The sequence below is a fragment of the Piliocolobus tephrosceles genome, chromosome 9 (genome assembly GCF_002776525.5).
Source record: "Piliocolobus tephrosceles isolate RC106 chromosome 9, ASM277652v3, whole genome shotgun sequence".
In the NCBI taxonomy this organism is placed as follows: Eukaryota; Metazoa; Chordata; class Mammalia; order Primates; family Cercopithecidae; genus Piliocolobus; species Piliocolobus tephrosceles.
This window is the reverse complement of record NC_045442.1, coordinates 84,501,912-84,524,244: the sequence shown is the minus strand read 5'-3', so window position 1 is coordinate 84,524,244 and position 22,333 is coordinate 84,501,912. Positions and strand designations below refer to the sequence as shown.

General features: G+C 41.1%; 1 protein-coding gene across 2 annotated transcripts in view; it reads left to right on the top strand.

The window, feature by feature from the left end:
- FRMPD2 (FERM and PDZ domain containing 2) overlaps window positions 1-22,333 on the top strand; it is a 127,839-nt gene that overhangs the window by 67,401 nt on the left and 38,105 nt on the right. Inside the window, exons 13-15 of one of the 2 annotated variants that reach the window (XM_023230174.2) lie at window positions 2,525-2,680; window positions 7,688-7,873; window positions 15,174-15,330. In XM_023230174.2, the coding sequence (XP_023085942.2) occupies window positions 2,525-2,680; window positions 7,688-7,873; window positions 15,174-15,330 (499 nt within the window). The remainder of the gene's footprint in view (window positions 1-2,524; window positions 2,681-7,687; window positions 7,874-15,173; window positions 15,331-22,333) is intronic. The other variant, XM_023230175.2, reaches the window with a different exon arrangement.

Genomic DNA, 22,333 nt, shown 5'->3' with positions numbered 1-22,333 from the left:
CTAAATGCTTTTTTAAATAAATGTTTTAATAGACTTTAATGTTTGGAACAGTTTTGGATTCACAGTAAATTTGATTTGAAAATATAGGGATTTTTCATATATCCCCTGCCCCTCGACATGCATGGCCTTCTCCTACAGACAACATAAAAATCCTGCACCAGAAGGTACATTTGTTACAATCAATGAACCTACATTGACACACCATTACCACTGAGAGCTCATAATTTACACTGAGGATCACGCTTGATGTTGTACATTCTATGGGTTTTGACAAATGTATAAAGACATGTATCCACCATTATGCTATTGTTGAAGTCAAATAAAATATGGAGATGAATCTCTAAATTTAAAACAATTTATTTGGGAAGCAAGAATTGCAGTTTGGGGTATACTCACATACTGGGTGGTCTTTGGTGTGTCTCAAGAATGAAGAGAAGGTTGAGATTTTTATTAGGAATAAAAATGTTGTAGTTTTGAAAGAAAACTCATCAGCACTTCAGAAGCTTTTGGGAACTGAAAACTGATTGGTGAGTGACAGTGGGAGGTGAAACAAGTCTTAGAGTCCCGGCAGGTCTTTTCAGCAGCTACTAGGTAAAATTGGTCTTAGGATTACAGCAAGTCCTTTCAGTAGTTGGGCTGTTGGAAAAATTTAATTCTTGGAGCAGGCGCTATGTGCCCCGAGTTCATTTTCTTCCTGGTTCCTGGACTCTGATTTAGTTGGATATGACAAGAATTACTCAATTTGTATAACCAGTTTTCAAACATCTTACAGAGTAGTTTCATGGCCCTAAAAATCCTCTATGCTCCACTTATTTATTTCTCCCTGCCTCCAAACCCCTGATCTTTTTACACTTCCATAGTTTTGCTTTTTCCAGAATATCATATATCTAGGATCATACAGTATGTAGTCTTTACACACCTACTTCTTTCACCTAGTAATATGCATTTTAGACTCTTCCGTGTCTTTTCATGGCTTGACAGCTCATTTCTTTTTAGCACTGAACAATATTGCATTGTCTGGATGTAACAGTTTATTTATCCATTCACCCACTGAGGGACATCATTTGCTTCTAAGTTTTGGCAATTATGAGTAAGGCTGCTATAAACATCTGTGTGCAGGTTTTTGTGTGGACATAAGTTTTCAACTCCTTTTGGTAATTACCAAGGAGCACGATTGCTCGATTGTATGGTAAGCATATGTTTAGTTCTATGAAAAACCACCAAACTGTCTTCTAAAATGGCTTTGCCATTTCGCAATCCCACCAGCAATGATTGAGAGTTCCTGTTGTTCCACATCCTCTCCAGCATGGTATTGCCAGTGTTCTGGAATTTGGCCACTCTAATAGCATTCTAAATGCTTTTTTACACACTAGCCTGCTGAATAATGTCTCTCCGTTTGTGGTGGAGCTGAGCTCAAAACCAGCACGAGCCAGCACCGGCCTGAGGATTCTTGGTCCATGGCCACATGGAGACATGCTGCTACATCAGGAGAGTGGGAGGTGGCGGACACTGTGCTCTTCCCTTCAGATCCCCCCTCAGGCCAACTCGTTCACCCCCAGCCCCAACGATGCCAGATTCTCCCAGATCCTAGCTGCCTTCCTCATGAGTAACTGTTCTCAACTGGAGGGAAATGGCTTGCCCAGGGTTAGGCTGGCAAGGGCATCCTGAGACCAGGACATGTTGATTTGGGAATACAAAGGTAAGGTCAGCTTCTCCCTCTGCCTGGTCCTGCATTCCTCATTCTGTATATTGGACCTCAATATCACTCCTGTATGGACTTCTGCAGACTTCTGCCTGCCCCAGAGTCTGTGTTCAGGGAACTCACCATCAAGCAGTGAGTGATTCAACCTGCTATCCTCTCCTAGTGGGGATACAGCCTCAGTCTCCCAAAGAACAGACTTGATGAAGGTGGACTGGGGTATCCAGTCTCCCCTTTTTCAGGGGGCTACTCCTTAAACACCTTCTTGTGCAGCAATGATGCCAAAGCTAAGACCTTCCTGGTGAGAAGAGACAATGTTCTGGGAGCGCATGTAGACAGAAATGCTAAATGAATTAAAAAAAACACGGAGTTTTGGGGCCAAGGTTTTGCTGTGCCTTTTGGTAAAACATACATCATGGAAAGTGTGAGGGTTTTGGGTGAACAAATCTTGTTTCTGTCACTTTCAAGTGGTGTGAGCTTTGCCCTGTTGAGTGACCTCTCTCTTGCTCATCTTGGCAATGGCAATGACAATGCCATCTTCAGAGTATTCCTGTGAAAATCAGAAGAGCCTTATGTGTTCTGTGAACTACCTGGCATAAAAAGGGGCTCAAAAACAGTTCCTTTACTCTCTCTTTTCTGTTCATGTCCTAGGGTTTGGCCCTGTTTCCAATATAGTGGAAAATAATATCCCAGGTGGGCATCTCGAGGAAGTGTCTTGCTCTGGAGCTCTCCTGGAATTGTGACTACAGATAATGTTTTCATTCTGCTCAGAGTCCCCCGGACAGTGTCTTTATCATGCCCTCCCCCTCTGCATCTTACTTCCAGCAGGTGGAGAGTAAGCCATACTTTCACGTTGAAGATTACATCCCAGCAAGTCTGATAGAGAGGATGACCGCTCTACGGGTCCAAGTCAAAGTCTCAGAGATGCACCGGCTCAGCTCTGCACTCTGGGGAGAGGATGCTGAGCTGGAATTCTTGAGGGTAAGGCCTTCCTGACCTGGAGAGAGGTGTTGGTCTTCAAGGGAATGCAGTCAGCAATCCCCTGTGGAGCCTTCTCAAGGGGCCCAGGTGTGTGCAGAACCACAAGGAGGCACGAGCAAGGGTGGAGCTCTAAGAGGGAGGGAGGGGCAAGGAGAGGCTTCTGGAAGCAGCTGGCATTGGAAATGACCCCAAAGAGGGTAGGACTTAGTGAGCTGGGGTGAGGGTGGTAGGGCTTTTCCTTATTTATTTATTTATTTATTTATTTTTTGAGATGGAGTCTCGCTCTGGGATTACAGGTGCCTGCCACCATGTTCCACTAATTTTTGTATTTTAGTAGAGACAGGGTTTCCCCATGTTGGCCAGGCTGGTCTCAAACTCCTGACCTCAGGTAATCCGCCTGCCTTGGCCCCCCAGAGTGCTGGGACTACAGGCGTGAGCCACTGTGCCCGGCCAAATCTTAGATCAGCATTCCAGACAGTTTCCTCTAAGCAGGGAGACTACGTTTCTTATAGTTGACACATGGGACAGCAGAAGTACAAGATCAGAGCTTGAGCCAGAGAAAAGCCATTGCAAAACCCCAAGTTTGCAGCCCTCCAGGCAGCAGTCCTCAACACAGCACAGCTGCTGTGGCCTGTGCACAGGGGTACAGCTTGAGCCCGCTGTCTCTTCACCAGCGGCGCAGAAACAGTGGCACTGCAGTACCCCCGTGTCGGCACAGACAATGATGAATAGTCTTTGCTACTCCACAGCCTCCCCTTGCTGTGGGCCAGGCACTGGAAAATGGAGACAAAAAGCACATGCTCTTTGTTCCCAGGAAACCCCACGTCTTGTGGGGAGGATTGCGGTCTACCCACAGGCGCACAACTCAATAAACGCTCAATGGAACAAGAACAATACCAGCTACTCTATGTCAAGATGTGGGGACCAGGGAGGGAGTGGCTACTGTGCCTGTGCAGATACAGCTGGGGGGCAAGTGAGAGGACACTCGCAGCTTCCCCAGGACAGGATACAGGCTGGGCCATTTGATTGGGGGAGCAGTTTTAAAAGGAAGCTAGGAGATTTGTATATTTCTGTGTATAGAAGTCAGGTAGAAATATTCCGTCTGTGTTTTCTAGCCCTTAATTGAGATGGGTACTTGAAAACAGAACAGCCAACATGAGGTCGGTCCTTTGCTTTTCAGCCAGTCATTTTGCAGAACTATCCCTGTATCTACCATAGTGTAGCCTGCAAGCATTTCGTTTGAGAAGCACTGGCAAAGCATGATCAGGGCACTCTGTAGTCCGGGCTGCACACGTGTTCCCTGTCAAGGGGACAAAGCATTCCCTTGATGAAGGACCAGTGGAGACTTCAAAGCCACCTGATGATGAGTGGTCACAGAGCCACGGAACTGCAGAATCCAGTCTAGAGGCCAAGGACCCAACCCTGCAATAGATGCCTGTAGGATGGACGTTACCTTCTGGCCTCTGCCCAGACCCTGGCTTTGAGTGCTGAGTTCACTGTCAGGGTCCCTCGCTTCCTGGTTGAATGATGAAAAATGATTGTAAAAGAAACTACCAGGCTCAGAAGCAAAAATACAGGAAACCAATTTTCCCCCATTCACAGAAAGACATGTAATCTTTATCGGTTTCAAGGAGCACTCTTGCTTTTGCAGTTCCCCTTGGTAGACTGGTTGGGGTTGTTAACTCTAGTGTTACCTGCCTGTGGTACAGACGGAGAAACTAGACAGGGCTCTGTCATCACCCCCAGAGCACACTGGGAGCCTCTCATTAGGGTGAGGGTTTGTTAAAGATTTTCTCCCCCTCCTTGATTATAAAAGTAAACATTTCCTCATAATTCTGCTGCCTGGAGATAGCACAGTTATATTTTGGTATATTCATCCTTCTCTGTTTGTTCTGTGCATTCCTATATATGTGTATATGCATATATGTTTAAAATTAGCTTTATATTATATATGCACTTTTATGTATGCATATAATCCCATAAATCTAAACATTTGAAAACTTCTTTTGAATTAACGTATGTTGTACCCTACTTTTTTCTCTCAATGCTCTATTGTTTAACATATAAATAGTTTCCAATATGGGACTATTTAAAACGATACTGAGATTAGCATCTTTTACATATAAATCTTAGCTGTATTTCTGCTTCATTCCTTAGGGATAGAATCTCATGAGTGGAGTTACTGGGTGGAAGGTAATAAACATTTTGAACATTGTTGATACATATTGCTAAGACACCTTGCACTGCAGTCCTTTCCGGACACTTTCCATCCCTTCTACTGGGCTATAAATGCCTGGAGGGCCCTGGATCCTCGGAGCCCATCCCAGAGCTCAGTTACTACTCTACAAGCAATCACTGGATTATTTAATTATAGCTCCTCATGGCTCTTGTGTTTCATTAGAAAAAGGAGAAAATCATTATTGGGAGGCTGCCTCTTGGCCCCCAGTTCACTAATGACTAACTCTGACAGTTCAGCATCTCATACTAGCAACAGACTGGGCAAAAGTCCATTTTGGGGAGCACTGAATACCATAGGCTGTCTGTAGATTCACAACTATATTAGCGTATTAATCTCAGAATAACCTGTTTAAGGTGAATTCAATGTTTTCCTAACTTCCTCAACCATGGAGCCATTTTCTTACATAGCTGAGGGTTGTAATAGGTTATTAAAATATTTTTTTCTTGCTATTGAAGTCATACTGGTTGTATCTTGTAGTTTCTCCCACTTAGCACTACAACAAATGCACTCTCCTGATAATTACAAATGCTTTATAAATATCCTTTGTAAAGGCTGCCTGATAATCAATTTTAAGGCAGTGCTGTTTTTAGGAAACTGTTTACTTCCAGGAGCTGGTTTCCCCAAATCACCCCACAAGTCTGTACTGAACAGCATTATGAGCAGGGGTTGTCCTGATTATTCAGCGTATTTTCTTAGGGTAAATACCCACGGGTGGAATTATGAGGTCAGAGTAGATGAATTCTGAACCCCTTGATGAATATCCAGAAATAACAATCCATTTGTTTAGAAGAACGTTCAATACAGCAAGGGTGCTGTGTGGCTGCAGCCAGGAGTGCTTGGTCCCATCTCAACTTTGCTGCCTGTTGTAAGGAGGACAGACCTTGTAGTAAGATGGCCCAAAGCACATGGAGAGGAAATGACCCTTTGAAAGGACACCCAGCAATAGCAATGCAAACAGGGCCAGGAGAAGCATCCTAGGAGACTCCCTAGCAGACAGGGAATGGAGGTAGACGTCATTATTTTATTGTTTTACAGATGAGGATGCCATTGACAACATAAAGTATATTTGCCTATGTTTCCAGGCCTTTTGGATTCCCTATATTTCAGTTGTTAAGAGTGAAGACTCAGGAGCAAACAGGCTCATCTTTCCATATTTCTATTCCTGACTCAAAAGCAGGAACTTGGACAGATTACTTAGAAAAGGGATAGCTTCACCATCTCTGTGATTGTTCTGAAGATTAAATAATAATGAAATTATGCTGGGAGAGGCTTAGCATGGTGCTTTACCAGTAGGAATCTTGAGGCCCAAAGAACTGAAAAGTATCATATCTCTCTTTGTATAGTTAAATAATAAATTAGAATATAAACTAATACTAAACAATTGAAGAAGTGTAAGTCTAGCAAAGGTGTCTTTATCCTAATGAGGACTACTTATTAATGCTTATTTTTAAAAGAAATATCACACCGAATTCTTTAAAAACATCTACCTAGTTATCTTGGGGTGGTCCTGCTTTGTTAAACTTTAATCACATGCCCAGTCTGGCCACTGGATATTTCAGCACCAGCGCTCAGTAAATATTGATTTGTATGATGATGAGGATACTGACTGAATATGATGACAATGATAATCATGATGATGATGATGACAGGGTCTCTCCAAAGTTAAACGAAGGAGGCTTAGGGTTCAGAAATGTAATCTGAACCCTGTGTGAAGAGCTGTGGAGTCTGCAGGCAGCATAAGCTGTCTGCACGGACTTCATCAACAGTGAATGGGCAAGGAGCCTGAGAAAGGAGCTCTCAAAAGCCATAATTTGTCCCTGTTTTTGTGACCTTGCCTGGGGGTGAGAGAGATTGGATAGGACATGATGCTCTCTGGTTGGGGGTAGGAATGGGATACCAGATCCCAGCAATACAACCCGTCTGAGAGGGCTTCAAATGCATGGAGCAAGAGGTCCTGGCTGTGGGTCCCAGAGACACATCAACTTTCTGATGGGGACTGGCGTCTCCCTGGTGAAGATGAGGTTGGGAAAGCCCAGGGTGGGAAAGTGACTGCCATTCAGGTGTAGAAACATTTGTGTTCATTTTATACTCTGGTCTCTTAAGAAGTTGGTGGCCTAATGCAGTCCCCAGCTCCAGTTGACCCATGGCCTCTGGCAAAAGTTATTCCCCTAACCTGGTAAACAGAGGCAAGACCTTGGGCTATGGGGACCCCCACGAAGGCATTGCTGTGTGGTGAGGAGTGCCAAAGTGAATTGTCATTTTCTCTGCAGTTCACAACTAATACTGGTGATCTGAAAGGTTGCTTTCTATGCCTTAGCCTCAGTTTTTGTATCTGTCATGTAAGGGGGTTGGAACAGAAAATACTATAGACTCTGACATAACCAGGAAAAGAAATCTCTTACCATGAGATGTCCCAGAAGAGTATGAATTCTAAAAAACTTATTCAGAATATTATTATTCTACTGTGTTATTTTCATAATAACTGTGTTCTAAGTACTGTTTTAGGTATTCCATGAGAAAAGTATTCCTTGGGTTACAAAAAAAAAAAAAAAAAAAAAAAGGGAAAATTCCATCATATCAGAGGTGCAGAGAAATTCTGTACACAGCAAATAAATCTGTTCGATCCAGTGTTTCCTAAACTTATGTGACAATCCTACTCTTTCTTTTCAGAATGCCTATCAATGTGTTTTGCATGGAGTGAATGACGTGAGGCCCATTATTTTAAACCATGTGCCTGTCTCTTCTAAATCAGCCTTTTTCTGCTCCAGGTCACTCAGCAGCTCCCAGAATACGGTGTGCTGGTTCACCAAGTATTCTCAGAGAAGAGGAGGCCAGAAGAGCAGATGGCCCTGGGGATCTGTGCCAAAGGTGTTGTAGTATATGAAGTGAAAAACAACAGCAGAATTGCAACTTTACGGTTTCAGTGGAGAGAAACTGGAAAGATTTCTACTTATGTGAGTGCAACTCAGTTGATAAATAACCTGCACTTCATTTTCCTCTAATTTGTTGGCCATTTAGAGGAGCAATGGGTCGTGGGTCACGTGGCTTTCTCCTGACCAAACGTTCTCACAACCTGTCTGTTTGTTAACCTGCATTCTGACGCATTGAAGGATATTTGGAAGAAGTCTGCCAAGGGATTTTGGGAGGTCCTCAGGAGGCCATTTCTTCCCTACTATTCCTTGCCTGGACCCCTACATATCCCCAAGAACAGCCATTGATCTAAAGGGCTACACTTCCCTTCTGGGTAAAGTTTTCTTAATTTGGAGACTCCATTAATGTTGAGAGCAAAGTTGGAGATGGGAAATGGATGTTGAGAGTGTAGTTTAGGTTGAGTGGAGCCTGAAAGGTTTGGTAACTTCTTCCTGTTTTTTAATTTTCCCTTAGCACACGATGTGCCAAGGCCTCTGGTCTGTCTCTGAGGACTAAAGATGTGCTACGGGACACTGAGGATTGCAAAATTTTGATAGCTCTTAAAAGTTTCAAAGTCTATTTTTGGATAGAAAATCCCCATTAAGTATACAACATTTGAAATCTACTTGAACTCTATTTGCATGCATATTTCTACCTCTTGAAGTGAGTCACTCTGGCACTGTACCCTGGTGGCTGACAGCCTCTGCCTGTCCTGTGGTTGTTCCGGTCAGTACCTGTGTCACTTCAGTGACGATTTATTATAAAATATGAAGTTCTTTATCTTGTGGCCCATGAAAAAATATTTAGTTTTCTCTATGGTTAAAAACATTTTCTGACTAGATCACTATTTGTATTATTATTTGATGTTAGAGTTTCCTGAGTAGAACATAATTGCTTTCATTCATTTTCAGGATGTTTCTTTTATTTCTTGCATCTTGGCTTTGAAGTTAACACATTGTCAAGATACAATTTCATAATAAATTGTTGTTTGTTTTCAGGAAAAAAGCTTACATCTAAAAATAAATAATAATTGAGCACAATTTAATTGAGTTTATTCAAGTGGTCCATGTATTATCAGGAAACTGACTTTTTTTTCCAAATTATTTTGACCAAACTCAAATGAATTTATATTTGTGAATTTTTCAGAATTTTAAGTACTCAAATTACTTTAACTAAACTGAAAGATTATATGAAGAACTTTGTTTAATGAATTTAATACTACTACATTACTTATTTTTTATTGCATGTTTAATTGTTCAGATTTTTCAATGCACTATATTTCAAAATATTCATAAAAATGCAGATTACCTAAAAAGTAATTTTTAAAAATGGAATTTTTTTGAAGCTGTAAAGCTCAACAGTCCCCTTAAGTAAGTACTTTATGTATACATTGGTTTAACTTTTACAGGTATTTATTTCTCCCCCTACCAGGGAATTTCCTGATTAAATTAGTTGATTAATTTCTTGATTAAAACTGGGAAGTCATCAGGCTCTGAAGACAAACTTAGTAGCTCAAAAAATACTTAATTAGGGTTTCCATTCTCTGATGATCATCCTCTTCCTTGGCGTGAATAACTTATTTTTACAGAACAGTCATCAGATGAAGTAATGTCATCGGCAGCTTGCTGCAAAGCAAGCGTCTTACGCAGATAATGACTTGAACTCTTTATGCTTCTGTAAGAACAAAATAGGGAATTCAGTGAATAACATGAAAATTAACTCAGGAAACAGGTCTCAGTTTTGCTTTTTAATACCTTAGGCCAAAATTCTTCAAACAATTACAGATCATTCATCTTGCCAGCCTGCACCAAAGCAGCAAAGGAAATAGAGAAAGATGACATTTCCAAAGAATATGATTCGTAGATGTGTTGACATCCATGTGTGGTTTGATTGTTCAATCAAAAACCTGTTCCTTCTAGAACAATAAACCTATGCATGTTAGTAACTGTTCTGGGTTATCAACACTAGCTAAATCTCTGAAGAGAAATACATAGAAACAGAAGCAGATACATGCTATGTGGGGCCCTCTTTATGAAAAAGAATACAAAGTTACAATAGATGGCATGAAATAAATGTTTATTTAGGATGAGAAAAGAAATCACAAAAACTTTATGACTTTTTAAAAGCTGAATAAATCCTGCAGATATCACAAAAGCCAGCAAGTAATATTTTTCTTAACTTCCTGACAATGTCTATAATACTTTTTTCCTTTCAAATTTTTAATGGCATACTCTGATTATTTTTCCATATGATGAAACTTTTGTTATATAATTTTCTCTAGAGAGGATAGAAATATAGTTTAGCTTTTCTTCTAGCGTGGTGGATTGAAATGTTTTTATTATTGAAACGATTAATAGGATGCATGAAACACGCAGCTTTGCATGAAACATTTTTGCTCTTTCTAGTGCTGCAACAGAGTTCTTTGCTGCAAATCCGTGATACCTAACAAATTCTATTTCATGGGATTCCCATAAAAAATTCATATGATGTATTGATAATGCAGTATACACAATTATGGAGTATATCCCTGATAGGGAAGCATTTCAATTAGATAGTATTTTTGAGAACTAAATTACAGTTTTTCATTTCTGATGAGTGCAAAAACTTCTTGTAGATCAGCTACTGGCTCTGTACAGTTCATGCTTCCTTCAGGGGCTGGGTATTATAGAGCATGGTCAATTTCATCTGGCTGCTGGCCCTGCAACTTTCTGCTGAGATTTTAGGTGAGTTAGACAAATGGAAGGAGTGTTCTGTGATGGCTAGCAATAAAGCAACTATTCTAGAAGAGCCTTCAAATCACCTAAATAAATCCAACTAAATCTAAACCAAGTGTATCCCCATCTCAACTTCTTAGAGAGATCTGGTCCATGTCACCCAATACCACCTGGTGTGAAGGTAAGTGGCAAGGAGGGTGTGTCTGAGTAGAAAGTGTCAGTGGTCTTAACCAACTGGGGTGAAAGCATCTTACTTTCTGCGTATTATAAGACCATGTGAATGCATTGCCAGGGCTCCTCCCAGGAGGTTAGGGCCCTGGAGCTTCAGTTTCATTAGCTTGATGACAAATCTCCCCTGCCTAGAAAACTATTATTTGTATTTGATACAAAGATGTATCAAAACAAATAATCAAGCAGGTGAACAAATAACAACAGAAAAAAAAAAATAAAAAACTTTTATCCCATTCTGTAGGTTGCCTGTTCACTCTGATGGTAGTTTCTTTTGCTGTGCAGAAACTCTTTAGTTTAATCATATCCCATTTGTCAATTTTGGCTTTTGCTGCCGTTGCTTTTGGTGTTTTAGACATGAAGTCCTTGCCCATGCCTATGTCCTGAATGGTACTACCTAGGTTTTCTTCTAGGGTTTTTATGGTATTAGGTCTAACATTGAAGTCTCTAATCCATCTTGAATTAATTTTCGTATAAGGAGTAAGGAAAGGATCCAGTTTCAGCTTTCCACTTATGGCTAGCCAATTTTCCCAGCACCATTTATTAAATAGGGAGTCCTTTCCCCATTTCTTGTTTCTCTCAGGTTTGTCAAAGATCAGAGGGCTGTAGATGTGTGGTATTATTTCTGAGGACTCTGTTCTGTTCCATTGGTCTATATCTCTGTTTTGGTACCAGTACCATGCTGTTTTGGTTATGGTAGCCTTGTAGTATAGTTTGAAGTCAGGTAGCGTGATGCCTCCAGCTTTGTTCTTTTGACTTAGGATTGTCTTGGCAATGCGGGCTCTTTTTTGGTTCCATATGAACTTTAAAGCCGTTTTTTCCAATTCTGTGAAGAAACTCATTGGTAGCTTGATGGGGATGGCATTGAATCTATAAATAACCTTTCCAGAATCTACAAAGAACTCAAACAAATTTACAAGAAAAAAACAAACAACCCCATCCAAAAGTGGGCAAAGGATATGAACAGACATTTCTCAAAAGAAGACATTCATACAGCCAACAGACACGTGAAAAAATGCTCATCATCACTGGCCATCAGAGAAATACAAATCAAAACCACAATAAGATACCATCTCACACCAGTTAGAATGGCAATCATTAAAAAGTCAGGAAACAACAGGTGCTGGAGAGGATGTGGGGAAATAGGAACACTTTTACACTGTTGGTGGGATTCTAAACTAGTTCAACCATTATGGAAAACAGTATGGCGATTCCTCAAGGATCTAGATCTAGATGTACCATATGACCCAGCCATCCCACTACTGGGTATATACCCAAAGGATTATAAATCATGCTGCTATAAAGACACATGCACACAAGTGTTTATTGCGGCACTATTCACAATAGCAAAGACTTGGAATCAACCCAAATGTCCATCTGTGACAGACTGGATTAAGAAAATGTGGCACATATACACCATGGAATATTATGCAGCCATAAAAAAGGATGAGTTTGCATCCTTTGTAGGGACATGGATGCAGCTGGAAACCATCATTCTTAGCAAACTATCACAAGAAGAGAAAACCAAACACCGCATGTTCTCACTCATAGGTGGGAACTGAACAATGACATCACTTGGACTTGGGAAGGGGAACATCACACATCGGGGCCTATCATGGGGGGGAGAGGGGAGGGATTGCATTGGGAGTTATACCTGATATAAATGACGAATTGATGGGTGCTGACGAGTTGATGGATGCTGCACACCAACATGGCACAAGTATACATATGTAACAAACCTGCACGTTATGCACATGTACCCTAGAACTTAAAGTATAATAATAAAAAAAAAAAACTCCTAGGGATGAAAAATATTCAAAATGGTAAACTGATGCTTTGAAACCAGCATGTTACAGAAGCATCTGCTATGAATTAGGTGCGTGCAAGAGTAATTGCGGTTTTCGCAATTACTTTTTTTTTTTTTTTTTTTTTTGAGACGGAGTCTCGCTCTGTCGCCCGGACTAGAGTGCAGTGGCCGGATCTCAGCTCACTGCAAGCTCTGCCTCCCGGGTTTATGCTATTCTCCTGCCTCAGCCTCTGGAGGAGCTGGGACTACAGGCGCCCACCACCTCGCCCGGCTAGTTTTTTGTATTTTTTAGTAGAGACGGGGTTTCACCGTGTTAGCCAGGATGGTCTGGATCTCCTGACCTCGTGATCCGCCTGTCTCGGCCTCCCAAAGTGCTGGGATTACAGGCTTGAGCCACCGCGCCCGGCCTTCGCCATTACTTTTAATGGCGAAAACCGCAATTACTTTTGCATCAACCTAATATGTTTATACTGCAACCACAGAAGTGTAAAGAAGGGATTTCATGCTGGTGCTGAAAACTCAGAGATTAGAGTTATACATCATCGTATACATCATCAGAGCAGCAGCTTGCCTATGCGAAAGTTTGCGGATAAGAATTTTCCATTATATGATGTTATCAAAATGGTGATAAGTGGAAATAAAATCCAAACCACTACAGTCAAGACTGTTTTCACCTTTATGTCAAGAAATAGGATCAACATTCCACCCTGGTGTTTGATACCTTGGAGCACTGGCATCTGAAAGCAGAGTTTTGCTGAGAGTTTACAAGCTGAAAGAAACTTTGGTGTGTGTGTTTGTTTGTATGTGTGTGTGTGAATGATTCTCCCTTCTCAGATTTGTTAAAAAATAGTTATTACATTTTAAAAAGTGATTTATTCTTGCAAGGCACAGTGGCTCACCCCTGTAATTCCAGCACTTTGAGAGACTGAGGAGGATCACTTAAGCCTAGGAGTTCGAGACCAGCCTGGGCAACATAGCGATACCCCTGTCTCTACTTAAAAAATACAAAAATTAGCTGGATGTGGTGGTGCCTGCCTGTGATCCCAGCTACTTGGGAGGCTGAGGTGGGAGGATTGCTTGAACCCAGCACTTTAAGGTATCAGTGAGTTATGATTGTGTCGCTGCACTCCAGACTGGGTGACAGAGCGAGACCCTGTCTCAAAAGAAGAGTGACTTGTTCATATAAAAATTGCTTAATATCTGGATAAACTTACTATAAAACTATCAGGATTGCATGAAAGACTATCAGTGTGTACTGACAAAGTGTTTGGATTTCAAGCAAATATTCAACTTTGAAAAAGTATGGATAAAATGATCTGTTGAGTACTAAAGAAGAATTATTATGAGTAGTGGAGCAGCATTTATGAATGCTTGAGACAACACATTATTTAAAGAAATACTAGTTATAGTACAGTTCAATTGGATTCAGAATCCATTCCTATTAGCACAAGGAGGCTTAGCACTATACTTGTCAGTAAAAGTAGAATATATAGAGAATGAACAACTTATCTAAAATTAAGTTAATGGTAAAAAGGAGTTTCTCAGAGAAAAAGCAATGAATATTTATCTGCCTTTTGTTGATATCTGACATGCATGAATGGAATTTCTTGGAAATGGTGACTATCAGGAATTAAAAGAGATTAGCCTTAAAGAGGATCAGGGGTTTCTGGGAGCCCTTTCAAGCATAAGCCCTGTTTCTATAAAGTTATCTTTATAGGAGCAAGCTGAAAGTTCTTATTGAAATAGATAGAATACCCAGAATGAAGACTTTATTTGGAAGTTTTATCTGAATTAATATTTAATATCACCTATATTTATATTTTATTGTTATTATCAGAATAATATATTGTAAAAATTTGTGTGTTTTTCATAAGGCTCTATACAGGTAGGCTCATATAGGTCATCTTCCCCAGTTTAGCCCAGTGAGCTGGACAAATACTATCCCTTTGTTTGTGGGCCTTGAAGGTATAATGTGGGGAAGCATTTATCTGTGGTGTGACCTCAATTCCTGTGGCATTTTGAGGACTCTTGCTTTTTTATTTTTCATCTGCAGAATAAAAAAAGTGATAGACTCTCTCTTATTCTGTAGTTGTGAAGACAAAATAAATTCATACTCATAAAGCATTTAGAGCAGAATCTGCCACGTTATAGCCAGAAATATTATAACACACAGGTGTTTTTATCTTTTTCATAACCTGACTAGTTGAGATTTTGTCTACAACTTCTTGGAGTTTGTACAATAAAAGCAATGGGAATACTTAGTGGCTTTTCATAATGCACACAGAGGGTTAGGTTCCGTCCTTGCTGAGGTCAGTGTACCTTACCCACTTCATATTCTCTTCACCCAGCATGCTCCTTGGAAAATAGTAATTGTTTGATAAACAATTTGATTGATGAATGAAGAAAAGACTAAAAAGAGGGATTTTCTTTATGCCAAGAAGAATATCAGGCCATAGTCAGACAGCATCTGCCATGCACCCGTGGATGCCTGCTACAGGATGTGGAACTGAGGGACAGAGCATTTTCTTGCAGTTGTGCATCAGTGGAGAGTTGTGGATGATCAGTGTATTTAAAGCCTGTGTTTGCTTCCTTCAGCAAAAAAAGTTCACCATCACAAGCAGTGTCACTGGGAAGAAGCACACGTTTGTCACGGATTCAGCCAAGACCAGTAAATACTTACTGGATCTCTGCTCAGCCCAGCATGGGTTTAATGCACAGATGGGTTCTGGGCAGCCTTCCCATGTTTTATTTGGTGAGTAGAAGCTATATTCCCCATATACACTGTGACAGTTTGTTATTTCATAAAATAATTTGTGTAAATAGAAACAATTGATCTGGGTACCTCTAATAGAGTTGTAAATCTCTCTAATAATGACAGAAATACAATAAAAATGAAATATAGTTTTATTTTCTCATGTTGGCAAGTACTAAAATAAGTAACACTGGGAGGGTAAATTGATATGATCTTTTCAGAGTGCAATTGGAAATATATATCAAAAGCCTTAAAAAGTGCATGTCCTGTTGGCCCCATAATTTTACTTGTAGCTAGATATTTATCCTAAGATAATCAATATAGACATACCCAAAAGTTGCTGCCTTTGGACATCTACTAGGGTGTCGTTTATGACAGTGACCATCTGAAAGCAATCTAAGTATCCAAACATAGAAGACCAGATAAATAAACCAAGAACATCTATATAAGTCAGACAGTAAAATCAGTTTTTGGACACTGATGATATGTGAAACTACATGATATGGTGCTAAGTGAGGAAAAAGGAAGTTATAAGACTGTGTCTAGCTAGCACCGTCCAATGACACTTTCTTCAATGATGGAAATATCTGCATTGTTCAGTGTGGGAGTCACTAGCAATGCAGACCTATCATTAACAAAAGTTTTTGGAAAAGGAATTCAAAGGAAAAAGACTTTATTCCCGTTACAGTCTGCAAATGCAGAAGGCACAACCTTGGTATAAAACAAAGGTGTGTTCTAGAGAACAAAGAGAGGGTTTGGCTTTTATAGAGAAAGTTCCCACCTAGGTTCCCAATCAGGTTCATTTATGCAAATGAAGGATTCAAACTTGCTTAGTTCAGATTGGTTGATGTGGTGCAGTTCTGACTAGCTGATGCAGCTGAGCCCTGATTTGAGGAAGCAGGTGAGCTCTGATTGGTTGGTTCAGGTGAGCTCTGAAAGTCCCAATGTTAAACAGAAGAGTGGGTATTCAGGGAACTCAGAGTACCTGTGTGACCTCTAATCAGCAAATGGCTGCTTGGCTCTGTTTTACTTATTTATTTATATTTTTTAGCTTTTAGTTTTTATTTACTTATGAAACATAAGACAATTTTGGACAAAAGGTAACAAATAAACATTGAAATTTCAATGGCTTAATACAGCAAAAGTTTGCTTCTCAGGTGCTTCTCAGTCTGGCTATTTTGCAGCTCTCCTCCAGTGACTTGGGGTCTTGGCTGCTTCCACAGAGAGCTCCATTATCTAGAACAATTACTCCAGAAAGGAGAGAGGTGTAAAATTGCACAAGATGTTTTAAGAGACAGACCCCAAAGTGACTCATATTCCTTCCATCTGCATTTCATTAACAGAACATAGTCACACGGCCCCCATGACAACTACAAGAGGGGTTGGAAAGGGAGGAGTTCCTGTGTGCCCAGGAAGAGGAAGTAGTGTAATGATACACCATGGTCCTTGCCATAATGGCTGTAGCCATCTACTGTATCACCCTTAATTGAGAGTTTGGTATTAAATTCATAGCAGGACCAGATTACTGAAGAGGCAGAGTTTGTAACTTGTGTTTAGATTGCAATCCTTGCAAGGAAAAACACTAAAATGTTTCTGCAGTACACATAATCTAGAGATCAGGTGAACAGCACGGTGACCTGAATGCAGAGCAGTTGAAAATTACCTACCAACAAGAATGACAAGGAATGTCCTATTAAATAGCCCTGGAAGCACTTGTACCAATCAGGAAGCTATTTGATGCTGCTTAGCAATTACAGTGAGAAATGTAACTCATCACATTCTCCTACTTTTGGTTGCTTAGCAGATCTTTTGCTTACTGTGCTTCTAAATTCAAAAAATATAAATACCCTTGTTTTACCAGGACCATATCTTAAAAATTTAAGGTACCTAGTATGGTAGGATTTTTTTTTTGCCTGAACTCATTTTTTTTCAGAAAAATTTCAACTTTTATTTTAGATGCAGGGGGTACTTGTGCAGATTTGTTACATGGGAATATTATGTGATGCTGAGAGGTTTGGAGTATGGATCCAGTCACCCTGGTAGTGAGCATAGAAGCTGATAGGTAGTTTTCTAACCCACCTCACCTTCCTCCACCCTCTAGTAGTCCACAGTGTCTATGTTCCCATATTTATGTTCCCATATTTATGTCTATGTCTGATCAATGCTTAGCTCCTGCTTATAAGGAAGAACATGTGGTATTTGATTTTCTGTTCCTGCATTAATTTCCTTAGGAATTTGGCTTTCAGCTTGATCCATGTTGCTGGATACAAAATCAATTGTACAAAAATCGGTAGCATCTCTATATACCAACAACATCTCAGGCTGAGAGTGAAATCAAGAACACAATCCCACTTAAACAATAGCCACAAAGAAAATGCAATACCCGGGAATACAGCTAACCAGGAAGGTTGAACAATCTCCACAAGGAGAACTACAAAACACTGCTGAAAGAAATAAGAGATGACACAAATAAATGGAAAAACATTCTATGCTTATGGATTGGAAGAATCAATATTGTAAAAATAGCCATACTGCCCAAAGCAATTTACAGATTCAGTGCTATTCCTATCAAACTACCAATGTCATTCTTCACAGAATTAGAAAAAACTATTCTAAAATACGTATGGGATCTAAAAAGAGCCTGAATAGCCAAAGCAATCTATTTTAAATTTGGGCCCAGTTAGCTGCTCAGAATCCATCTTGAGGGACTGGCCCTTTTAAGTTCACATTTGTTCACACTATTGAACACTTCAAAGGTGGCAACAAGAACTGAGGGATTAAATTTTCAATGTTATTTAATTTTCGTCCATTTATATTTAAATTTAAACAATCACATGTGCCTACTGTATTGAATAGCATAGTTATAGATAGACACACCACACTAATTTGGTTAATATTAATGTATTTTAAGATAAGAAAGAATACAGAAATGAACTGCACCAAAATGTTACTTGTTATTACCTTTGGGAGTTAGGCATGCAGGCGTGACTGTTCTCTCTGCAATACTTTTTCGATATTTATTAAACTTACAACAATGAACATGTATTATTGTTATAACTAAGAGTGAGACTATTGGTTAAAATGGGGCACATATCACATAAGACAAATTAATATTTACTGAGCATTTACGAAGTGCTATGGAGCTATTTACTATTGTTATTACTAACTTTTCTGATGTTATGCTAAGTACTTACACTAATTACCTCCCTTATGTTCATAATTTATTGTTTTCTCAAACTGTCCTGGTCAAGCAGCCCCAGGAGGCATATACCAGCATTATGGGGAGGAGCAAACTGAAGCTTGGAAAAGTTAAGTAATGTGCTGGCTGCTTAGTGGAGGGCCTAGTCAAGGTTTGAACCTGTGGCTGTTGGGGCCCGGCGTCTGTACTACGGCCTTTTATAACCAGCCAGAGCATAGAATTCAGTGCTAGAGAGACTTGGTTTTGCACACTGGCTTTACCACAGCTACTGTCAATCTCTAAGCATTAGTTCTTCTTTGGTTACAAAAGGGAACAATATAATACAGTGGTTTACACCCTTCATGTTCAGAGCATGGTTTCTGGAGCTGCAGCATGCATGTCATCTGGGAGCTTGCAAAGGAAACAGAATTGCAAGCCCCACTCCAGACCTTCAGAATCTGAATCTGCCTTTTAAAAAGAACCCAAGTGATTTGAATGTACATATAAGCTTCAGAAACACTGATTTGGAATGTGGCCTGTGGAGTCCGGTAGACTGAGGGGAGTGCCACTTTCTAGCTGTGTGACTTTGGGCAGCTCACTTCCCCTTTCGGAGCTGGAGTGTCCTCGTTGGCTCATACAGACCGTCCTGTTGGTTTGTGTTGTGCTCGAGCGGGAAGGTGCGTGCGTGTAACATTTCCAGTTCAATGTCTGGTGTTCTGTGCTCAGTGCGAGAGTAGTAATGGTGGCTCCTGCTCACGGAGGTTTTGTTCAGTGCCAGCCAATTCATGTGGGAGCTGTGTCATTGGGCCCTGGGGCTGGCCCAGGAGTTGGGGTCAACTGGGAAACAAAATTGCTGAACTTGCAGATGCAGAACCAAACGCAGAAAATTATGGTAGCTTATTTTGTTATTTGCAGCAGAACGAGATGAACATATAAACATTGCATTGAAACCACAGGCTGGTGGTTCCAGGATATTTCCAGGGAGCTGGAGGTGACAAATGTAAATTAATTATACCTGACTAACCTGCTATTGCTGAGAACACTGTGTGAAACACCATTGATATTGCTTTTATTGCCTGATTTCAGTGACTGTAAAATATTTATAAAGATTTCATGAGCTCACTTGTAAAATTAGTCCTTTCAGGCCTATTTGGTTGTAACAGGCTGTTTTCTCAAACTGCACATTCTACCGTCTTAGGAGTTTTTAGGAATCTAACATTTATTTGCGTTGAAAGGATGAGTTTAGACAAAGTTGCCTTGCTTTTTAAAATATTTCTTCATTTTAGAAACTCTCTCTGCAGACACCCTTTTCAGTGATTACATGCAGCTGAGAACTGGCCTCCTCCAGCTGATGGTCCCATACATCCCTCAAGCTCAGGGCATCCGTAATTGATCTCTTCCTCTCACACACCTCTCTTTGCCATGATATTTGTCTTGTTCAAATGGATCCACCCAGCCTCCCTGCAGGAAACTGGGAGTGTCTGGGCCTGCACCCTCTCTTCCCACCCCACTTGTCACCAAAAACAGAGAGAGAGCAACGTCAAAGCTGGGGGAACCCAACACATGTCATATCCTTGAAATGGAGGCACATCACATAATGGACTCGCTGCTGGTACTCATGTCCCTGATAATTGTCCTTCTCAGCCTTCAGAGTGACATTTCAAAAGGACCAATCCGATCATTTTCTTCCATACTGAAAACTTGTTAATGGCTCTCTGCTGTCTGCAGGGACAAGCTCAAACTTCTTCTAGAATGGCATGCCAGACACTTCCCACTCTGCCCCCAGTCCTGCTGTATTCTTTGCCCTGACTCCTCCTCTCTGGTCTCTGGCTGTTTTTCATGCCAGCTTGCAGGCTGTTCAGCACACCAGGATGACTCAGCTTCCAGGGCCTTTGTGTCCAGCATACGCTCTGCCTACAGCACGTTCCCAACCCTCTCCTGGCTCAGACCACCAAGATAAGTCCGGTAACCTCCTCCTTGAAGGCTTTCCTGATTGACTGCCCCCAGGTGGCTCTTCCTAGGTGGATGTACCACTCCCTCTGCTGTGCAGACCTCTGTCTTCTCACCTGTATTATTTTGCCACTTTTATTTGTGGATATGTCTGCCTGTAGTCAGCAGTGGACTGGGAGTTCCACAAGAGCAGCTCCAGCACAGAACAGAGGTGTGGTGTGTCAAATGGGAAGCAGTTAATACATGTTTTTGATGAACAAATGGACGGTTTGGGTGGAATTACAATCATTTACTGAACCCTTCCCATTTTTGATATTTAGTTCACTTTTTGTTTTTAAGTATTACAAATAATATGATAAATATCATTGGAATAAATATTTTTCTGTATTTTATATCATTTCTTTTAGTTAGATCTCAGAAGTGTAATTGCTGGGCACCAGCGATGGGCATTTTTAAGACTATTGCTGTTTTCCCGAGTGCCATTCTCAAGCCCAGTATTGTCTTGCCTGTTTTGTTGCATCCTTGCTGGAATAGATATCATCGTGTTTATCTTTGTTCATTTGATAGCTAAAAGTGATTTCTCACTGTGGCTTTATTTTGCAGTCCTTTGATTTTTGAGCAGTTGAGCACTTTCCAAGTGCTTCTTAGTCACTCTTCTGTAAATTGTCTCAATAAGCATATTACTTTATGGTTATATTTGGTTCTGTGGGGAGAAAAGGTAGATCACTGAGCTTTTACAAATGCATAATTTCAGGACTAAATAGGCAGGATCTGTCAGCCCTGCAGAGTGGGGCCCATGGGCCTTTGCTCAGCTCTTCTCACAGGTGGCCCGGGGGCTGCAGGAATGGTCTTGGCCATTCCCCAAGAAGGCTGCAAGACTGCAGATTTGCAGTGGGCTGCCCAGAATCTTGTCCTGGGTGTCTTCTCCTCGTGGCCCTTGGCTCTGAGTATATCCTGTGCCCTTGCGACACTGTCACTGACTTGGACTTTGCCCTTGACATCCAGATGGATTCAGCCTTATTTCCCTAGTGCCACAATTATGCTACGAGTCACCCACAGCAGGGAATAGAAACTGTCCACTGTCCTCGGCTCTCTAGTGGCTTTGGGACATTCATGGCAATGCTTCCTTCTGTTCTTGAAAGGTTGTCTGCTTTTGGCTCTACCACCTTCCAACAAATCCCCCCTCCACTGTTTGTCCACTCAGTTAGCCCCATGAAGCTGAGGCCTAGCGATGACACTGGCACTCACCGGCAGCCCTGCCAGCCCACAGCTGTAGGCTGAGTCCCTGATGCTGAGTGCTTGACACCCGGGGTCTCATTTCCTGACCTCACTAAGCGGCCCCTCTCCCGCGAACTGAGCTTCCTCCTCAGGCTCCAGGCACTCTCCAGCATCTCACAGGCCCTTGAGCTCTCTCTCCTCTGCTGACTTCTGTGAGTCCCCTGCCTCTAAGGGATGGCTCCTTCCTGTAATCACAGTCTCTGAACAGTCTTGCTTCAAACCCGCTAAACCTCTCTGAGTTGAGACCTTGCCTTCATTCTCTTCCTTGAATATCCCCCTGTGGGTATTATGATGATAATATGGGTATCATCATATTATCATGAGGATAATATCCATCATGATTAAGTCTAAGGTGACTGTCCCTTTGGGCCCTGGTGAACAGAAGGCTGGGCGTGTCTCAGATCAATCTCCCCTGTTGTTGTCATTGTCTTTGTGTCCTCAGCATTCCCATTTTCCAGCGTGGACTGTGGAGTCTGCAGGTTTGAGTGTGAGTCTGCCCTACTGCTTACTGGCTTTGGGACCATGAGCGAATTATTAACAGTCTCTTAGCCCCAAGTTCCATGATCTACAAATTGTGTATAATAATATCTACCCTAC